Source organism: Mytilus trossulus, chromosome 8 (assembly GCF_036588685.1).
Source record: "Mytilus trossulus isolate FHL-02 chromosome 8, PNRI_Mtr1.1.1.hap1, whole genome shotgun sequence".
NCBI lineage: Eukaryota > Metazoa > Mollusca > Bivalvia > Mytilida > Mytilidae > Mytilus > Mytilus trossulus.
The window spans coordinates 25,130,083-25,147,751 of record NC_086380.1 but is presented as its reverse complement, the minus strand read 5'-3'; the positions used below and the strand labels follow the sequence as shown (position 1 = coordinate 25,147,751).

Below are 17,669 nucleotides of genomic sequence, written 5' to 3'. Positions count from 1 at the left end.
TATTCTAAATATCATAGCTTTGAGAATCGTGTAAAAAGCGTTCGTTGTTCATTCCTCAAGGAATCATTCAAAGTGCGTGTATCGTGCGTGCGTGTATCGTGCGTGTATCGTGCGTGTATCGTGTATTTATCATTCATCGTGCATCGTGCGTGTATCGTGCGTTCATCATTCATCATTCATTTTGCGTTAATCCTTCGTGTAACGCTCATCGCTCATCGTGCGTGTATCGTGTATCGTGCGTGTACCGTGCGTGTATCGTGCATTCACCGTGCGTGTATCGTGCGTGCGTGTATCGTGCGTGTGGTCAGTTTGAATTTTAGAAGGTCTGTACCTGCACCCATTAGCGAATAGCAGGTTCGTCTAGCTAATTTAATTCTTTCTGATACCAAACATTTTTCTTCTGAATTTCGATTAATTCTATATATTGCACTTCCCGCTGTAAACATGGAAAAATTCAATTTTATGCTACAATCCAAGAAAGTCTTATCGCAAATCAACATCTACAGATTGAAAGAGTATTCTTTTTTTAAACCATCTCAGGTTAAATGTCTGAAAAGTGCTTTAGTTGGAGATACTGTGTGTGTGTTGCCGACTGGATATGGTAAATCGTTGATTTTTGAAGCTTTGCCTTTCTTCAGTAACGGAGTTGTAATTGTAGTGTCGCCCCTGAATTCGATTCTGTATGAACAGTTAGACCGATATGGAGACCTTGCCATACATTTTAATGAACTTTTGTATAAGAACAGTGGAGCTAAGATTCCTTCAAACGTTAAATATGTGATTGGACACCCAGAACAATTTATTAACAAAGAAGCTTTTCAACTTCTTAAGTGTGAATTAAGAGATAGAATCACTCATATTGTGGTTGATGAGGCACATTGTGTTGTACAATGGGGAAATGGTTTCCGAGAACAGTTTTATGAACTAATCAAGCTCCGGTCATTGTTTCCTAGTGCCAAAATTTTGGCATTGACTGCTACAGCAACCACAGAAATGCAAGCAGAAATAGTGAAAAGATTAGGAATGAAAGGAGTCGGAACTATTGTTGGAAACATGGATAGACCTAATATTAAGTTGGTGGTTTCAACAAGACCAGCAGGGTGTGGTGGAAAAACACGTGTTGAAGACTCTTATGACTATATTTACAGTCCATTGTGTGCTGAACTTGGCAATATGAAGGAGTTATTTCCGAAGACAGTGGTGTACACAAAACTCAAGTGGTGTGGATATGGCCAGGAATTATTTATCCGATTGGATCCTGACCTGAAGGACTATGTAGCTCAGTACCATAGCCCGTGTACTCCACAGGTTTGTGCAATTGTTTATTATAGTACAAAATGTATATAGAATATTGCAAGTTTGAATTTACAACATGTGATATGCAAACATTAAACTCTCCACAAGACCAAATGATAAAGAATTTTAAATAACAAATATAGGTCTTAAACTGTATGACCTTTAACAATGAGCAAAGCCCATACTAAAATAGTATTGTGAAAAAAGTCCTTCTACATTAACACTTCTTATTTGAAGTCAATTATGCATGTGACATTCTGTAACCATATTTTATGAAAAACATTGTTTATTACCATAACCATGTGTTGAAAGTTAGACAGTCATATGAACAATGTAACGACCAGTGGTGGATCCAGAAATTTTCATAAGACTGACTGACTGCCTATGAGGGAGCCGCTCCATTCAGGCTTCAGTGATTCCCTATATAAGCAACCAATTTTTTCCCAAAATCTAAATTTGAAAAATAATGTTTATTCTATTCGTTCACCAATGCATCATGTGCATGTACATTGTACTTAACATAAACCTAAGTTTCTCGACACGATTTTGCACGGTCACTGTACTGCCTTCAACAATGAGCAAAGCAAATACTGCATAGTCAGCTATAAACAGCTGACTATAAAAGGCTCCAAAAAGACAATATAAAACAATTCAAAGGAGAAAACTGTATAATGTGTTATAATGTACATGTATAACTTTTTAAAAAGGATCTTAGATTTTTTTTTATTGAAATGGAAATATAATTGTATCTTTAAGATGAAATACAAGGTACTGAACAGTATGGCACAGATGGACAGCAGTATTCGTTTGTTGTTTGCAACAGAGGCCTACAGCATGGGTACAGATGCACCAGACATTAGACGTGTTATTCATGCTGGGGTACCATCAACAATGGAAAGTATGTTATTGTTAATTTAAATTGTACAATTGTGTGTAGATCAACAATGTATACTACATATAAAAAAGAAGGTATTATTGCCAATGAGACAACTATCCACAAAAGACCAAAATGACAAAAAACATTAACTAATATAGTTAACCGTACAGCCTTCAACAATGAGCAAAAGCCCATACCACATAGTCAGCTATAAAAGGCCCATTTTTAAGGCCAAACTAATTAGTTCTTGTGTTTCTTGTATTAGAATAAGGAATAGCACATACATGTGAAACAGTTGAAAATATAATTTATTGTAATTTTTTAACAAAAAACATTAATAACATAGCCATGACAAATGCATGATAACAGTACATGTTTAACAACATGTAAAAATGTTATACAGGGAATTCCTACTATAAATCACTTTTACATCAAAATTTGAAATTCAATGAAATATCAAATAACAGCAATTCTCGTCTATGACGTACATGTATATATTATTTAACAATGAGGAATCAAAAACACCTGACTAACTATTTTTATATATCATGTATACTGGTACATGTACATGGATAAACCTATTTCTTCAGTTAAAGTTATAGTAAATGGTGTATGTCACAGATTATTGTAAAATTTTGCATACAACTCTGGCTCTTAGAGCTTCAACTGAAAATCGAAAAAAATAATGCATAATTTATCTCATTTGCATTGTATCATTTGAAATTTGAAATGTAACTGGTTGAATTCTTGCAAAATCGTTGACAAACATAGCCCATTTACTACTATTTGAATTCCTTGACCTTAATCAGATAAACACCTTTGTGCATGTTCCTCAGTTTCTTGAAGAACAGTGTCAATATCTACATCAAACTGTTAACATATCAGATACTACATGACTTAATACTTTTATCATATCAATGAGATAATAATGCATCACATGCTTTTTTTAAATAAAAAAAAATTGTGGCTTTATAACAGTAAATTAAATCTCATATTTTGACTGACACAGGTACAATTATTCATGAATACCAATATTATTACAGTAATTATGGTTGAATAATACATAGTTACAGTCAATACACATAATGCAATACATAAATACATTGACATGTACCCTGTATTGTACATATCAAAACATATCTTCTTCAAAAGAATATTGCAGTGTTTGATTGAGTTAATACATGTATAAATATTCAAAGAACTTGTCACAGAAAACAAAAAGATACGGGTAAAATGTGTAAGCTGAGGTCTTTAATAATAATAGTCCTTACCTCCCTTGGACTGTTCATGAGTGGAAAGATAATTGTTTTTACATGGCCCTAATTAAGTTTAAAATAGATAACTTTTACTTATACTTCACTTGTTTTTAAGGTTTGTTTGAGTTTAAACATCTTGTTATATTCATTTAAGAATGATATTGATGCACTAATTTTTTAAATGTTCAAATCATATTTCTTATATAAATTTTAATATTTCTTGTCAGAAAGCCACGATACAGCTTAGAAAAGAATGGGACCAGAGATAATATAATTACACAAATCAAATATTCATTGCTGTGTAAACTTTTTAAATATTAAGTTTGTGACATTCTGTCAGTAAGGGATACTTCTTGTACAAATACTTTTTATTTTTTAAGTAAAAAATATATACACATATATTAAGTAAAAAATAATATTTGAGTAATCTCCCCTTAATTTTCTTTAAAATTTACTCAAATAAGTAAATCTTTCTTACAATCCTACAAAAATTCTCAAGTTTATCTTACCCACTATCTTAACATGTGAATTTAAGACAAGAGACCTATCAAAATGAGCAAGTCCTCAATACTGTTAGCATCAGGTTAGCATTAACAAACTACTTCCATTGATCCTACAAAAACAGATACCAACAGTAACAACTTGCAATTATTAGGTTTAAATGTGTTATATGAATTTATTTACATCTTAATTATCAACTTTGTCAGTTGAAACCGGTAAGATTTTTTCTCAGTACTGTTTTTTTTTATAAAGGGACACAACACCACTACTATCTGTGTATGAAATAAGCCCAGCCTCCCTTCTTATACTTCATATAATATCTAATATTTAAATAAGGAATATAAAGGGACTTAACACCACTACTAACTGTTTATGAAATAAGCCCTGTGTCCCTACTAACCTAATATGAAATACACAGTCTACAGACACTTTTACTCAATCATATTCCTAGAAATGTGTAGGAGGTAAGATAAAACTGATTATTGATTTTGTGTGGCATGAATAATTAATACTAAATCTATATGCATATAATATACACACAATTGGGAATTTTACAGCAAAAACACATCTCCATATTTTCATTGCAGCATACATACAGGAAATTGGAAGAGCAGGTCGTGATGGAAACCCAGCAATTGCCAAATTGTTCTTTAACAAAATGGACATTTCTTCAGCTGCTAAGGGTATGACTGATGGCATGAGAAACTATTGCCAAAGTAAAGAATGCCGAAGAGACTACATTTGCACTCACTTCGGATTCAACAATTGTTTTGATAAAGAGAAACATGATTGTTGTGACATATGTGAACTTAAATGTACATGTGATAGTTGTTTTGCTCAACTTACAGAGAACATAGAGGAACATTCAGTATGTGAAACCAAAAAAGTAACAGTTAAAAGGAAAACTGTCACAGAAATAAATCAGTTACTTTGTGAATATTTTGAAGCTGAAAACTATTCTGTGGAAATGCCGTCAGCAAGTTTATATACAGGACTTGATTCTTTGTTAGCTGCCAAAATAGCAAAGAATTACAATATTTATGACAACACTGATGTCATTAAATCAGATTTTCCTTTCATTGCTGAAGAAGTTTCACTTAACATTTCTCTTATTGTAAAAGCTATTGTGGAAAATGTAAAGAAATAGCTTTATTTTGCAGCAGTGTATATTGAACTCTAAGAACTTCAGTATTCAGTGATATTGTTGGCTTTTTTCAAATCTACCTCTACCCTTTTTTATGATAGATAATAAAATTATGCCTTCCCAAATCACATACATACTAACTTAGGAATTCTTTTTTTAAATTTTCATTTTGGCTTTATCAAATATGTGTATTAAATTATAGCAGAACATGATATGCAGAACAGGATGCAACCCTCTGGCGCACCTTGAAAAGTCGTAAGGTTGTAAGTCCCTGGCGTAGATGGAATATGCTCGTAAACTTGACCTGCTGCAAATCAGAGTGTGGGGGAGAATGGGGGATTTTATTTTAAATTATGCTGGTTGATAAGTATGTATGTTGTTTGGGTGTTTGGTGATATATCATTAATATATTCAGTTGTGTTTTTTAAAATTTTCTTTTTAAACACAAACACTGTTTAAAGGATTAAATATATAGTGTGCTTCTCATTTTTTCCTGTTTCAGTTATTAAGAAAAGTCCATGAAAAAATTTATTGATATCATATCTTATATTATACTTTGCAGTTTAATCAGAAATCCCCAAAACTAAATATACTGGGTCGCAACTACTAAAAGGCATTTTTAGACACTGTGTATGCTGTTATTGCACCCTGCTTGAACAGTGCTTTCAAGTTTATACCTGTATGTACAAAACCATAGCTTCTTAAAAAATAAAGGCTGTCAAAGTGGCCCATGGTTTGCACCTGTGTACTATCATCACATTCTTGTTACTTGATGAATTTGTGTTTTAATGGTATAAATTATCATGTCGAGGGCAACTACTTAACCTTAAGCAATAACATATTACAATATACATGTAGTCTTATGAAAGTCAAAACCACAGGAATTGAACATGTATTCTATCTTTAAGACAGAAATTATAGTGATAAAATAAAGTTTACTTATTTTCCAAGTTCAGTAGCAAACTTTATTTTCTGCTGCAAGATCCAGTTTCTAAATAGGTTCATGTCAAGCTGATTTTCCATTTTTCTTGAAATACCTGGGAAAGTGTCATGTTGGTGTCCTGGGTCAGTTTCAAAAGGTCGTAACTGTCGAAGATCGCTGATCATGTCTAATTCATCATGAATTGAGCTCAAGTCAGAATGCCTTTTACTCCTGATAACAACATGGGAAACCCTATCAAACTGTTCGGAAATATCAGATATTGCTGAAATTGCACTTGTCCTTTTGGATATGAAATCATCTGTTTTGTTGGAAAACATGTGTTTTAAATGTTTTTTTACACATTTGACAATATATTCCATTTGAAGGTCACAAGGTATGTGACTGTCTGTTTTCCCTTTTGTATTTACAAAGAGTGCATAAAATTCCTCTGATGCTTCTTGTTCTGACAAAATACAATACTGGTGTACGAGCAACCTCATTATTTCGTATGCATATTTTGACATCCAATTGTTGGCTTTAAAATGCAGCATGGTCACTTTTAATAGACGCAAACCACGTTCTCTGTCTGGTGTTTTACAAAGGCTTAACAGCGCTTTAAAATGAACTCCTAGTTCAAGAACTAGATGTCCATAGGATTGGACTTTGTCCTCCTTTGGTGGTGTTTTCTTCTTCTTTATAACGAAGGATTTGAAGTTACCATTGGCCAATTTCAGACGTAAAACTTCTCCATCTTCTGTAAAACAAGATTTTTTATACATGTATGAAAAAAAATGCGAGTCACATATTAAACCAAATCGGTTAAATAATTCATAAACTATCGAGGTTAAAGGGTAAAGAGCCTGTAGTTTAGTGGTTATTGTTAGTTAATGTCTTTTATATTTGGTACTTATCTTATTATTCTATATTTGGTGCTTATCTGCCTATGTTATGAAATTTTCACATATCACATGAACATAGTCCTTGATCACATTCATACAGTTCAATGATTGCATGAAAAGAAGATAAAAGACATTTTGTAATATTAATTTCTCTATATTATAAGTACACAAAATGTAATAGATATATAGAAAGACTATATTTTCATGGATCAGTGAACAAGTTAATTTATTAGGGTTAAGTCCACATCTCAGATGCTAAAAGAATTAGAGGGCTAAGTACTATATTTGGTGTACAGAATTATTTCAAGGTGTAAATGTTCAAAGTTGAGTTTTGGTATTTCCCCCCCCCCCCCCCTACCCCTGGTAATACAATGTATTATTATTAACATTTTCCTAGAATTGTTTTACAATGTACATGTGAATTTGATAGGTTTTTGACCCTGACCTCATCTCCATTGTTCAAGATGAAAGAGCAGACATTATAAAAACAAATTATTTTGAATTTTGCAAATTTTCATAAATTTTCTAATGGTAAACATAATATAGAATAAACAAAAACAATGGGAGTAAGGATATAGGTAAAATAATATTTATTGTTATAAACCGGGCATTTGAGGGATTTTTTTTTGTTTTAAGAAAACAATTTCAGACTGCTGATATGAAAAGCAAAGGTTTTTTTTTTTTTACGGAGAAACACAATACATATTAAGTTATCAATAAAAAAGTAAGCATTTAACCTTGAATGGTCTGAATTTAAATGCTTATACAGAGTTTCATATTTATAAAAAAAAATTTAAAAAGGGGATTTATATAAAATTGTGTTGCTTTTTTAAAATAAAAAAATCTCAAACTTTATAAGAATTAAATTTTACCTGAAACAGAAGAAAAACAATTTATCCATTCGGTCCTCACAAACTATGTCAGTGCTGTTTCATTCCATCCAGTGAAATAATTACCTATATTTTACATTTGGTTCATTATAAAATGTGAACTCTTTAAAAGGTTTGAATATTACAATGGGAAAGGCTAATTTTGTAAGGTCACTTGAAAGTGTGAATATGTTCTAAATTGGTCAGACAATACTTGGTCATGTTTTATGAAGATTTAAGCCCTCGGCTTCGCCTTGGGCTTAAATCTTCATAAAACATGACCAAGTATTGTTTAACCTATAAGTATTGCTCTTTAAGTTTGTAAAATTTTTGACATAATAATATTTTGGTGTCAGGAACATATATTAAGGCAAAATTTTTATCACAATCCAAATTTGCCCAAATGTTCGAGGTTTATCCACTTATGTGGCTATATATAGTATCAGGCTGCACTTAGTGAAGCATTTTATTATTTAGTATTGTAAACCTACCATGAACTTCTTCCTCAGAGTTAGACCTGCAAGTATCACCTTCATTGCACCATACCATTTTGTCAACTAGATCACCAAATATTGATAATATCCATTCCTTCTTCTCACTATCATTTGTAAACTGACTAGGTGGTTCATGTCTATTTATTGTTGGGGCAGAAGTAGGGTTTTCCATTTAAAAAAAAAGTCATAACAGCTTCTGTTATGTATGCATCTGTGAAGGATATTATGAAGTCTTTGTCGGCATCATAGTGTTCATTTACATTGACATTTACAGTGGTTCTTAATAGACGATTTGCCTCACATTTCATAGTGCCCATTTCATTTACACTTTGATCTTTGAAAAGTTGTTTCATTATCAACTTGACGTAGTTCATGCAGAGATGAAATAGTTCAAAGGTAATTGGAGACAAGTGATCAAAACGTTCATCTGCTGTTATGCCACCAGCTCTTAAGCACTTGCTCCCAGAAAATCTTTCTCTTGTTAACTGGTCACCTCCTATCAAAACTTTAACTGTGTCATTATAGTCTATGTTAGCTTTACCAAAGCTCTCTCTTAAAAATGACTCATAGAAATCTAAAATTTTAACAACCTCATCATAGTTTTGTTCATTATAGTGAAGAACAGGTAATGGAATCACCTTGTTTTTTAAGTGAAGCGTAATACAAGCGGATTCCAGTTTATTAAAATACCTCTCGCATGTCGGCAGTGTCTGGCAGCGCTTCAAATGGCAAACTTATTTTGCACAAAATCGTTGACATGGTAGATGGACACTGCAGTACACTATTTATAGCTGAACTGGAAATTACAATTGGTGAGTAGAACATGCCTATCAGACATGAGAATAATCATTGATCCGGCCAAGAAATTGAACAGTTGAAGGGAAAATGTTTACATTTGTTTATACATTTGTGCATACAGGTATGAATCGACTTTCTAATACACAACATTCTTGCACAGTTACTTGTTCAAAGGCAAAGTAAGAATTTGGGCTTGTTAAAAAATTGTTCCTGTGATTGGACCCCCTCCTTTTTTTGGAAGATCAATGCATGATTTGTAAAGGACTTGGGTACATATATATATACTCTGGTTTAAATCCCCCTTTTATAAAGGGCTGGATCCACACCTGTTTATTGCCTAACATGTGGGGTTTTCACAATGGTTTAGTTGTGCAGGATGGCCTATTACAAGACCTAACCCCCTGATCGAGTAACCCTACATATTTATAGAACAGAACATATTTTATTTCCAATCAAGGGCCCACAAGGGGCACACAGAGCATACATGAATAAGGGGGAAAAAAAGAATATTGATTTGCATAGATACAAACATGTTTTTAACATACAGATACAATACAATTACTAACTCCTATTAACTTTTATAAATTTACCAACAGCATTAAGGACCTGATTGTCTTCACAGTTTAATAAGTAAATAAACTTATGCTGATTATCAAGTATAGAAAAATTTGAAATTCTTTGTATTGTATGTCTAATAATGTATTGATAACTGTCACGTCCTAAAATTTGCATGAAATATTTGTCACTGGATTTTTTTATAACCCATAACCAACCAATCTTCACATGTTACGATGATGATGTACTTATTTATATAGCCACTGGTGGGTGATGTACAATAATTTATCACATATTTCATGTATTTGTAATGAATACCTTAAGTTTTGCATATGCAATAACCTCAAAATTGCATGGGGCAAAAAAAGAGTATATTAATATTGTGCCCTGATTCCAAATGATGTGACGTCATTGCCTCCTTAATGCCACTTTGTGATAAAATGTTTAAGATTTTACATTTTATATAATTGACCTTTTTTTCTCTTTTCTGCAGAACTGAAATATGTGATAAACAGATTATAACATATCTTTTCCATATTGGCCCGGGTATCATCCCTCGACCCATATCGGCCCTCGGCTAAAGCCTCGAGGCCAATATGAGAGTCTTGGGATGATACCAGGGCCAATATGGAAAAGGGCATGTTATAATCTATACATACTAATTGCTTTGTCATGTTTGTAGTAAAATTCAACAAATTCTATTTTAAAATAAAAAAGTATTATTAAAAGAATTTGTTGAATTATTATTACTACAATTGTGACAAATCAAATACATGTAGTTATATATGAAATAGTATTAATGCTATTGACTTATTTAATTTTAGATACATGTAATACATGTAAATACTTAATTCTTTTTTTGTAGATAAGATATCACATTGGTTTGAGCATGATTCCCAGGCAGATTATGAAGGGGCATATATCATGTATACCTAGGAAATATATAGTGTCACTAAATTACTCAAATATGGTACCTCATTTGTACCTGTAGCTGTAAATTGTGAAATGGTGGATTCATTCATAATTTTGAGTTACTTATTGCGTTTGGAAATAAGGTTGATAAAGCTAACAGCATTATGCCATGATGTTGATGGGATGTTCTGATTGTACAAAAAGGAAATTGTGAATTGAACAAATAGCAAACTTACAATTCATAGGAAAAAATGTAGGAAATTGGAATAATGGAAATTCATGGTTTCTGTGATTATCTTGCAATCATTGTCAATACTAAAAGTGCATCATCATGATCATACATGTATATATCTGAATTCACCTTGGATAATTATCCATTTAAAATATTAAAGAATTTGGATATAATAAGAATTTCTATGCTGCCATTGCTACTGTTGGCTACATGTACCACCATGGTGTGTTAAACCTTCTTGACGGTCTGTCACGGTCCGTCACTATTATTTAGTGTCATATGCATGATGATGGAAGTTTCATCAACCTAGACAAGCTTTACAGCCCTGGTACAGTTGTTGGTTAGAGTCAAATGACAGCTTGCTGTATACATTTGTAGTTATAATAGTCTGAATGTACAATGATGTATCTTCATGTATTTTGATAATCTTCTAAATTACTGTTCATTCTAAAACTGGCATGTTATACTAGTACATGTACATGTAGTACTCGAACATATTAAACAATACATGTACTTCAAAGTATCATTTTATTTTGTCTCGCCTTACACGAAAGTCATGAAAGTTGGTTGTATGCAAGAAATATGTATTACAGTCTTAGGGGGATGATGTAAGCTATTTTTATAGAGCTTTACATTTTAAAAGCTAAAAGAGCTGGATGTTTCTTGTCTTGTATTCAGATACATGTACTAGTAGCTAATATGTTATGATGTTTCAGTCTGTCATTATATCATCATGTCCATTGCACTTAACCTCACTTTCATGATTCAGTGACTGCATGTAAAATATACTGTTATCTAATCAGTGAAGTGATCTCTTATACTGTACATTTTATTATATGTAATGGATACATTTTATTGTATATGAGAATCTTGCAAGGTCTACTTGTCTATCAGGTTAGGTTGACCTGACCTTGGCTTTATTTCATGGATAATTTAAGTGATTAAGGTTATTTCAGTTTAATACAATGTTAACATGGTTAGTATATAAAAAAAAGATGTGGTACTATTGCCAATGAGACAACTATACACAAAAGACCAAACTGACACAAACATTTACAACTATAGATAACCGTACAGCCTTCAGCAATTAGCAAAGCCCATACCGCATAGTCGGCTATAAAAGGCCCCGATAAGACAATGTAAAACAATTCAAACCAGAAAACTAACGGCCTTATTTATGTAAAAAAATGAACGAAAAAACAAATATGTAACACATAATAAACAACAACCACTGAATTACAGGCTCCTGACTTGGGACAGGCACATACATAAATAATGTGGTGGGGTTAAACATGTTAGTGGATTAAAGGTTTGTTTCTCATATACTTTGTAATGAAATTAGAGACTGGAAATGGAGAATGTGCTAACAAGACAGCAACCCGACTACAGAGCAGACAACAGCAGAAGATCATCAATGTTTTGAATTGCTATTAACTACATTGTACATGTATAGGATCACTATTTTTGGCATATGGAACAAATGTAAGGTGAACATGTTTGACATTTTTTATTAGCTGATTTCATCTGACTATGACACCATTTTCATGTTTTTTATGTTTAGTCTGTTTCTCTGTTACCATGGTTTCTATAAACCGTTAACCATAAATTTGGGGTATGGAGGAACTGTAAAGTGTACATTATTTGTCATCTCTGTCTGGCATGGTTGTTTTGACTGGACTTTTTTTTAATGGATTATTGATAATGTAAAGTATATGTGATACTAATAGACTAGTACAATCTTCTTATTACAGAATTTCAATAAAAAAAACTTATGAATTAGGCCACATTTTAAAGAATGTCTGTTTCCCATCCCCATGGTCTACCCTTGTAAACAGACCAGGAAGGTTTTTTTTTAACTGGCTGTCATAGCATGGTTACATGAATGGATTGACTTGTCCAGTCAGCACATCCTTTGAGTTGTTTGTGTATTTTTTGAGATGATCAATCCTTTTGCCTTCAACACTTTTCAAAAATAGAAAAGATTATTTCCATGATTTTTGGGAACGAAAATAATTTCGATTGTTTATGGAACATATTTTTTTGACCCAGGTGGGGGAGGGGAAACAAACATAATTTTTTATTTTTGCCTAAGGAGATATGGTATCAGGGGCTGATCCAGCCTTCTCAAAAAGGGGGTTCCCAACCCAGGACAAAGGGGGGTCCAACTTAATGTCCCCATTCAAATGCATTGATCGTCCCAAAAAAGGGGGGGTTGCAACCCCCCGGAACCCTCCCCCTGGATCTGCCACTGGGTTTGAATTTTGATGAGACGACTATCATAACTATAAACCATAAACCATGTACATGATGTAGACCAAGTGATTTTCTTGTTAGCCACTATATAATAGGTCACTGCACACCCTTCAGCAATGACCAAAAACTTAAACTTCATAATGAGACCCTTTAAAAGGCTCGGCTTGGAAAGAGGCATCTAACAGAGTTAATGTAAAAATTCAGACGAGAAACCCAACAGTGATGACAACTTGGTTTATATAATACTAGTATACAGGAGCTACAAACAAACAAATATATGACAAACCGCAATCAACAAAAACACTACAGACAAAATTAACAGGAGATTATTCAAACATTATTCATTTACTCATATTACTTATATGTAAAGTAAATAAAATTAACTTGTACAAGTATTACCCCTGACGTTCCGTGAAAATTGTTTTCAAAAACCTAATTTGTCCGTAATTCTTTTATGTAATAAACTTTTAAAATAAATTCAGATCTTCCCTTGTCTGATCACCAGCATGGCTAAAGGTATTACTCCTAAATGAATTGTGAGGTGACACGGCCAGGTATTCAAGCGATTTCCTGTCGGACTTGCAAGTCCATGCATAGTTTCACTTCTGAGCGTATCCATCAGTGTACACGACTGAAATTATCATTCAGGTGTATAATCATTTGATAAATATATACATCTCTGTCTTGCGTGGCTGATAGTGATATACTAGTCATTACTGTTTATAAATAACATTTCTGGTGTAAAGAATATTATTTATAAAAATCTAAATAATTCCAAAAAGAGATTTGATAAAATAAAAATCTGCTTACACATGCATTTTTTCCAATGGTAAATTTGGGGACATGTAAGTACTCGTTGTCGAAAGTGAAGGACAGTTTGAAATTTACAAGAAATATTGATTTAACAAAAATATACGCACTTATCGACCATTCTTTTATACGCTTTGATAGAAAGTTACGGAACTATAGATAGTTGCAATTTAAAATTATATACATTTTTACATTGGACATGCATAAGAAAGAAACATGCATTTTGTTTAATTTGGGTTAACAGTTTTGTAAATAGACTAGTCCTCGTATGACAACAGTATGTTATCATGGGATGTCGATGGACTATTGTATACCAAAAGAAGAAGAAGAGAACAAATTTGAATTAAATACAGGTCGATATTTAACTTGCTCTGGTTCGTCGAAGTAATGGACAAAGTAAAATCACAGATTTCTATTGAAATAAAATTGTTCTCGAACAAAGGAAGGAATTCGTCATCACAATTTTTGGGTATAATGTTTTATAATGTAAACATCGTTCTGAAAGTACTGTATGCCAAATTTTCTGTTCCGACATGCATGTTATATATATATATATGTCACTGGACGTCCCAAGGGATGTGAATATTTTGCTGGAAAAGTATTGAGTATCAAAGTTTCAAATTAATTTCGGGAGTTATTTTCTTTCTTCGTATATGCAGTAACAGCAAAAAGAATAACTTCACTGCTTGTCCGCTAAATACATGAAATAGGGGTGTTCTTGCCAGATAAAAGACTTATCATGCTTTAATATAGTTATATAACAAATAGAAAATATGACATTAAATTGGTTCTGTCTTGTTTTTTTGTTTAATCGACAAGTTTGGTAAAGTTGGATACTAATAAATGAATTGTTGAAATTGTATTAATATTTTTTTCAGAATGAAGAAGTATTTTCTCGAGTGTAATTTTTTGGTAAATAATAAATTTCACACGGTCACTGGAGCAATATATCGAATGTTCATATTAATAAGTGATCAAAATATATATATATTTTTAAATATTTATTTCACATTTATATATATATATATATTTTAAGTACGTGTTGGAAGTTTGGATTTGTTGCTTTTTATTTTATTTTATTAAACTCTTCTTGAAATTGGGCTGTGAAAAGTCCGGTAGAACCGAAAATTGAATCTAATACTTCGTAGCGTTTTTTGTCGTTGGAACCAATTTTATTTGTCAGGTGATCGGACAAATTATCTATAATGTGTATTGTACCCGTATCTCTATACTGTTTATTATTTCTTGCAAGCGTGACAGGCGACGACGGACATGCGTTTGAAGAATAGACTGGTATGGAGCTGGAATACTTTAACCAGTTTGTTTCTTGTGGTGCACTTTTCATAATTTATTTTCATATATGAAGACATTAAAAATCAGGAAATTATTTTTATGCCCCACGTACGATGGTAGAGGGGAATTATGTTTTCTGGCCTGTGGGTCCGTTTGTTCGTCCGTCTGTTCGTTCGTTCGTCTGCCCATTCGTTCCGCTTCAGGTGAAAGTTTTTGGTCAAGGTATAGTTTTTGATGAAGTCATAGCATAGCAATCTGACCACACTCTAACTTATTAGTCATTTAGTTGGCGCAAATCAAAGTCGTGCACATGTGGCAAATAACTTTGTCGGGAAAGAAGTAAAACAAAAACAAAATGCCATGCTTTTTTTTGTATTTTAGAATTTAATTTAAAAATAAAAATTATAAATCTGTTTTAATCTCTATACATGGGGAAACATGAATCGTGCTTAAGATTCTTTCTAACTTAAATCCTATAACATCATGAAATTGACATCGTAATTAGTATTATTAATATACTTTTCTTTTTCGGCGACGTAACCTGGATATGGGTGGTTGTCGCCATTAGAAATATGTGCACTTACTCTGTTAAAAGTTTTTTTCATTCATTTGGTCAAATTTACTTCTCATGCTAATTATATAATACAATGTTGTTTCTCGTCTGCACAAAAATCTTTTATTTCAAATAATTTTTGGCAAACACCTTTGAGAGTCTTGTTAGATTTGTATTTTATGAACTCTTATATTTTGGATTGCTGGTGGTTTTTTTTTTGTCGAATAGACTACGGAAAAATTCGAAAAACTTTTAATTTGTATTTGTTTTTAAATTTATATTTTTTCATCACTAGATAGCTGAAATTTATTGGGAAACTTGCATCTCGAATTAAGAGTTTATAAACTTTTTCAAATGTTGAATACGCAACCAAATCTCATATGTATTATTTATGTTTCTGGTAAAGGCGTTTGATTGGGTATTAGTTTGAGGTACACTGGTAAAAATGCCACACATGTGAACATGCGTGACACATGCGTTTCACATGTGTGTCGCACGCATGTGAAAGAGACGTTTCATGCCACGCATGTGACACATGTGTGAAAAACGAATGTGATACGCATGATATACACATGTGATCATGTGTTTCACGTGTGAATCACATGTGTAGGAAAAACACCTGTGACACATGCGTGATTTCTGCATTCAAAAGGCATGGTGCCTGTACTAAAAAAATTTCAAAATGTGTGATACGCATGATATACACATGTGATCATGCGTTTCACATGTGAATCATATGTGTACAAGAAATACACCTGTGATACATGCGTGATTTCAACATGTAAAAGGCATTGTGTCTGTATTAAATATTTTTCAAAATGTCCTCCTATTTGTCTAATTATCATGATTGTTGATGTGTTTGTTAGTTCTCAGGTGCAGCAAAAGTGATTAGTATACATATAGTTAATATTATTGAAGTTTCATATTTATCCTGTTCTACCTATTGTGAACGCTTCATGAAGAAACATTTTATAAAAATCATCAGACTGCAATACAATTTGAACCTGATCTGTAACTTGTTAAACCAAAACTTAAATCAATATATAAGCTGAAGCATGACAAAAAAAAAAACAAGAAAATGTGCGACAGTGTCACTATATAATATAGTACACTGATATTCTGCTCACACTTTTTATGTTCAGTATAGCACAAAGTCAGGGTCAAAACCTGAACTAGAAGCCATTATATCACTTATTTGTGTCAATTAAGTTGATTGGGCTTCAACTGCATCGCTAACTACATATACTGTGACCAACAACTTTAACCAAAATCCTTAAGTTAAAATAAGATGGACAAATGGACAGACAGACACACGCACCAAAAACACATACTACTCCTTGACTAACCTATAATTGTCTTACTTGCAAAAGATGCCTATTTTTGTTTTAAAAGTTTTGAAGAAAAAAAGTAGTTTACTCAGCCCCATATTCATGTGCCTGTTTCAAGCCAGGGTTTCCGTAGTTGTCTAAAGTCTCATCCTAACTAAACATATTTCAAAAATTTGGTGTTAAAAGCAGTGCTTTGATTGGTAGACTCTGGTCAATTAAGTAGATCATGAAATTGTTTAGACACCTGTTTATTGTTGAGGACTGTATGTTAGCACCTTAATGCCTTTTATGTGCTTTTGTTGTTGTGTTGCTGTCTGATTGATTTATACCTCATCTCACATTATATTGATAAATTGCAGTTATTTTCAACCACTTCCTTCTTATTTCAAAACAATTTGTTGACAAACAATAAGCATATACCATTAGAAGATTTCAAAGTTTGGCTGCATAATAAGCTAAAAATTCTTGTAATTTCAAATATTTATATAAAATTCAGTTTAAAACATGTGTTATTCATTTTAGACTATAATTGTCATTTGACACAATAATTTGAATTTGAATTGTATTATAATCTGAAAGTACTTGTGGTTGAAAAATATACACAATATTTAATTCCATGTGTTTTAAATTTCTTGAATACATCATTCCCATATAATGACCACGTGTAACGGTGTAAG

General features: G+C 32.4%; 1 protein-coding gene and 1 pseudogene across 1 annotated transcript; one reads left to right on the top strand and one right to left on the bottom strand.

Annotated features, from left to right (window-relative positions):
• The first annotated feature begins 444 nt into the window (after nt 1-444).
• On the top strand, nt 445-5,077 carry LOC134727498 (bifunctional 3'-5' exonuclease/ATP-dependent helicase WRN-like). Its single transcript, XM_063591878.1, has 3 exons — nt 445-1,308; nt 2,053-2,194; nt 4,518-5,077. Exons 1-3 carry the CDS (start codon nt 445-447, stop codon nt 5,075-5,077), a joined length of 1,566 nt encoding a protein of 521 aa, XP_063447948.1.
• A 732-nt stretch (nt 5,078-5,809) lies between these two features.
• LOC134727497 (uncharacterized) lies at nt 5,810-8,893 on the bottom strand (annotated as a pseudogene).
• Between the last annotated feature and the right edge of the window lie 8,776 nt (nt 8,894-17,669).

Excerpts from the sequence above, each read along its gene's own strand:
- LOC134727498 (XM_063591878.1), top strand. The coding sequence starts at position 445 with ATGGAAAAATTCAATTTTATGCTACAATCCAAGAAAGTCTTATCGCAA. Across the intron at positions 1,309-2,052 it reads ATAGCCCGTGTACTCCACAG|ATGAAATACAAGGTACTGAA; the intron begins GTTTGTGCAATT and ends TGTATCTTTAAG. Across the intron at positions 2,195-4,517 it reads GGTACCATCAACAATGGAAA|CATACATACAGGAAATTGGA; the intron begins GTATGTTATTGT and ends TTTTCATTGCAG.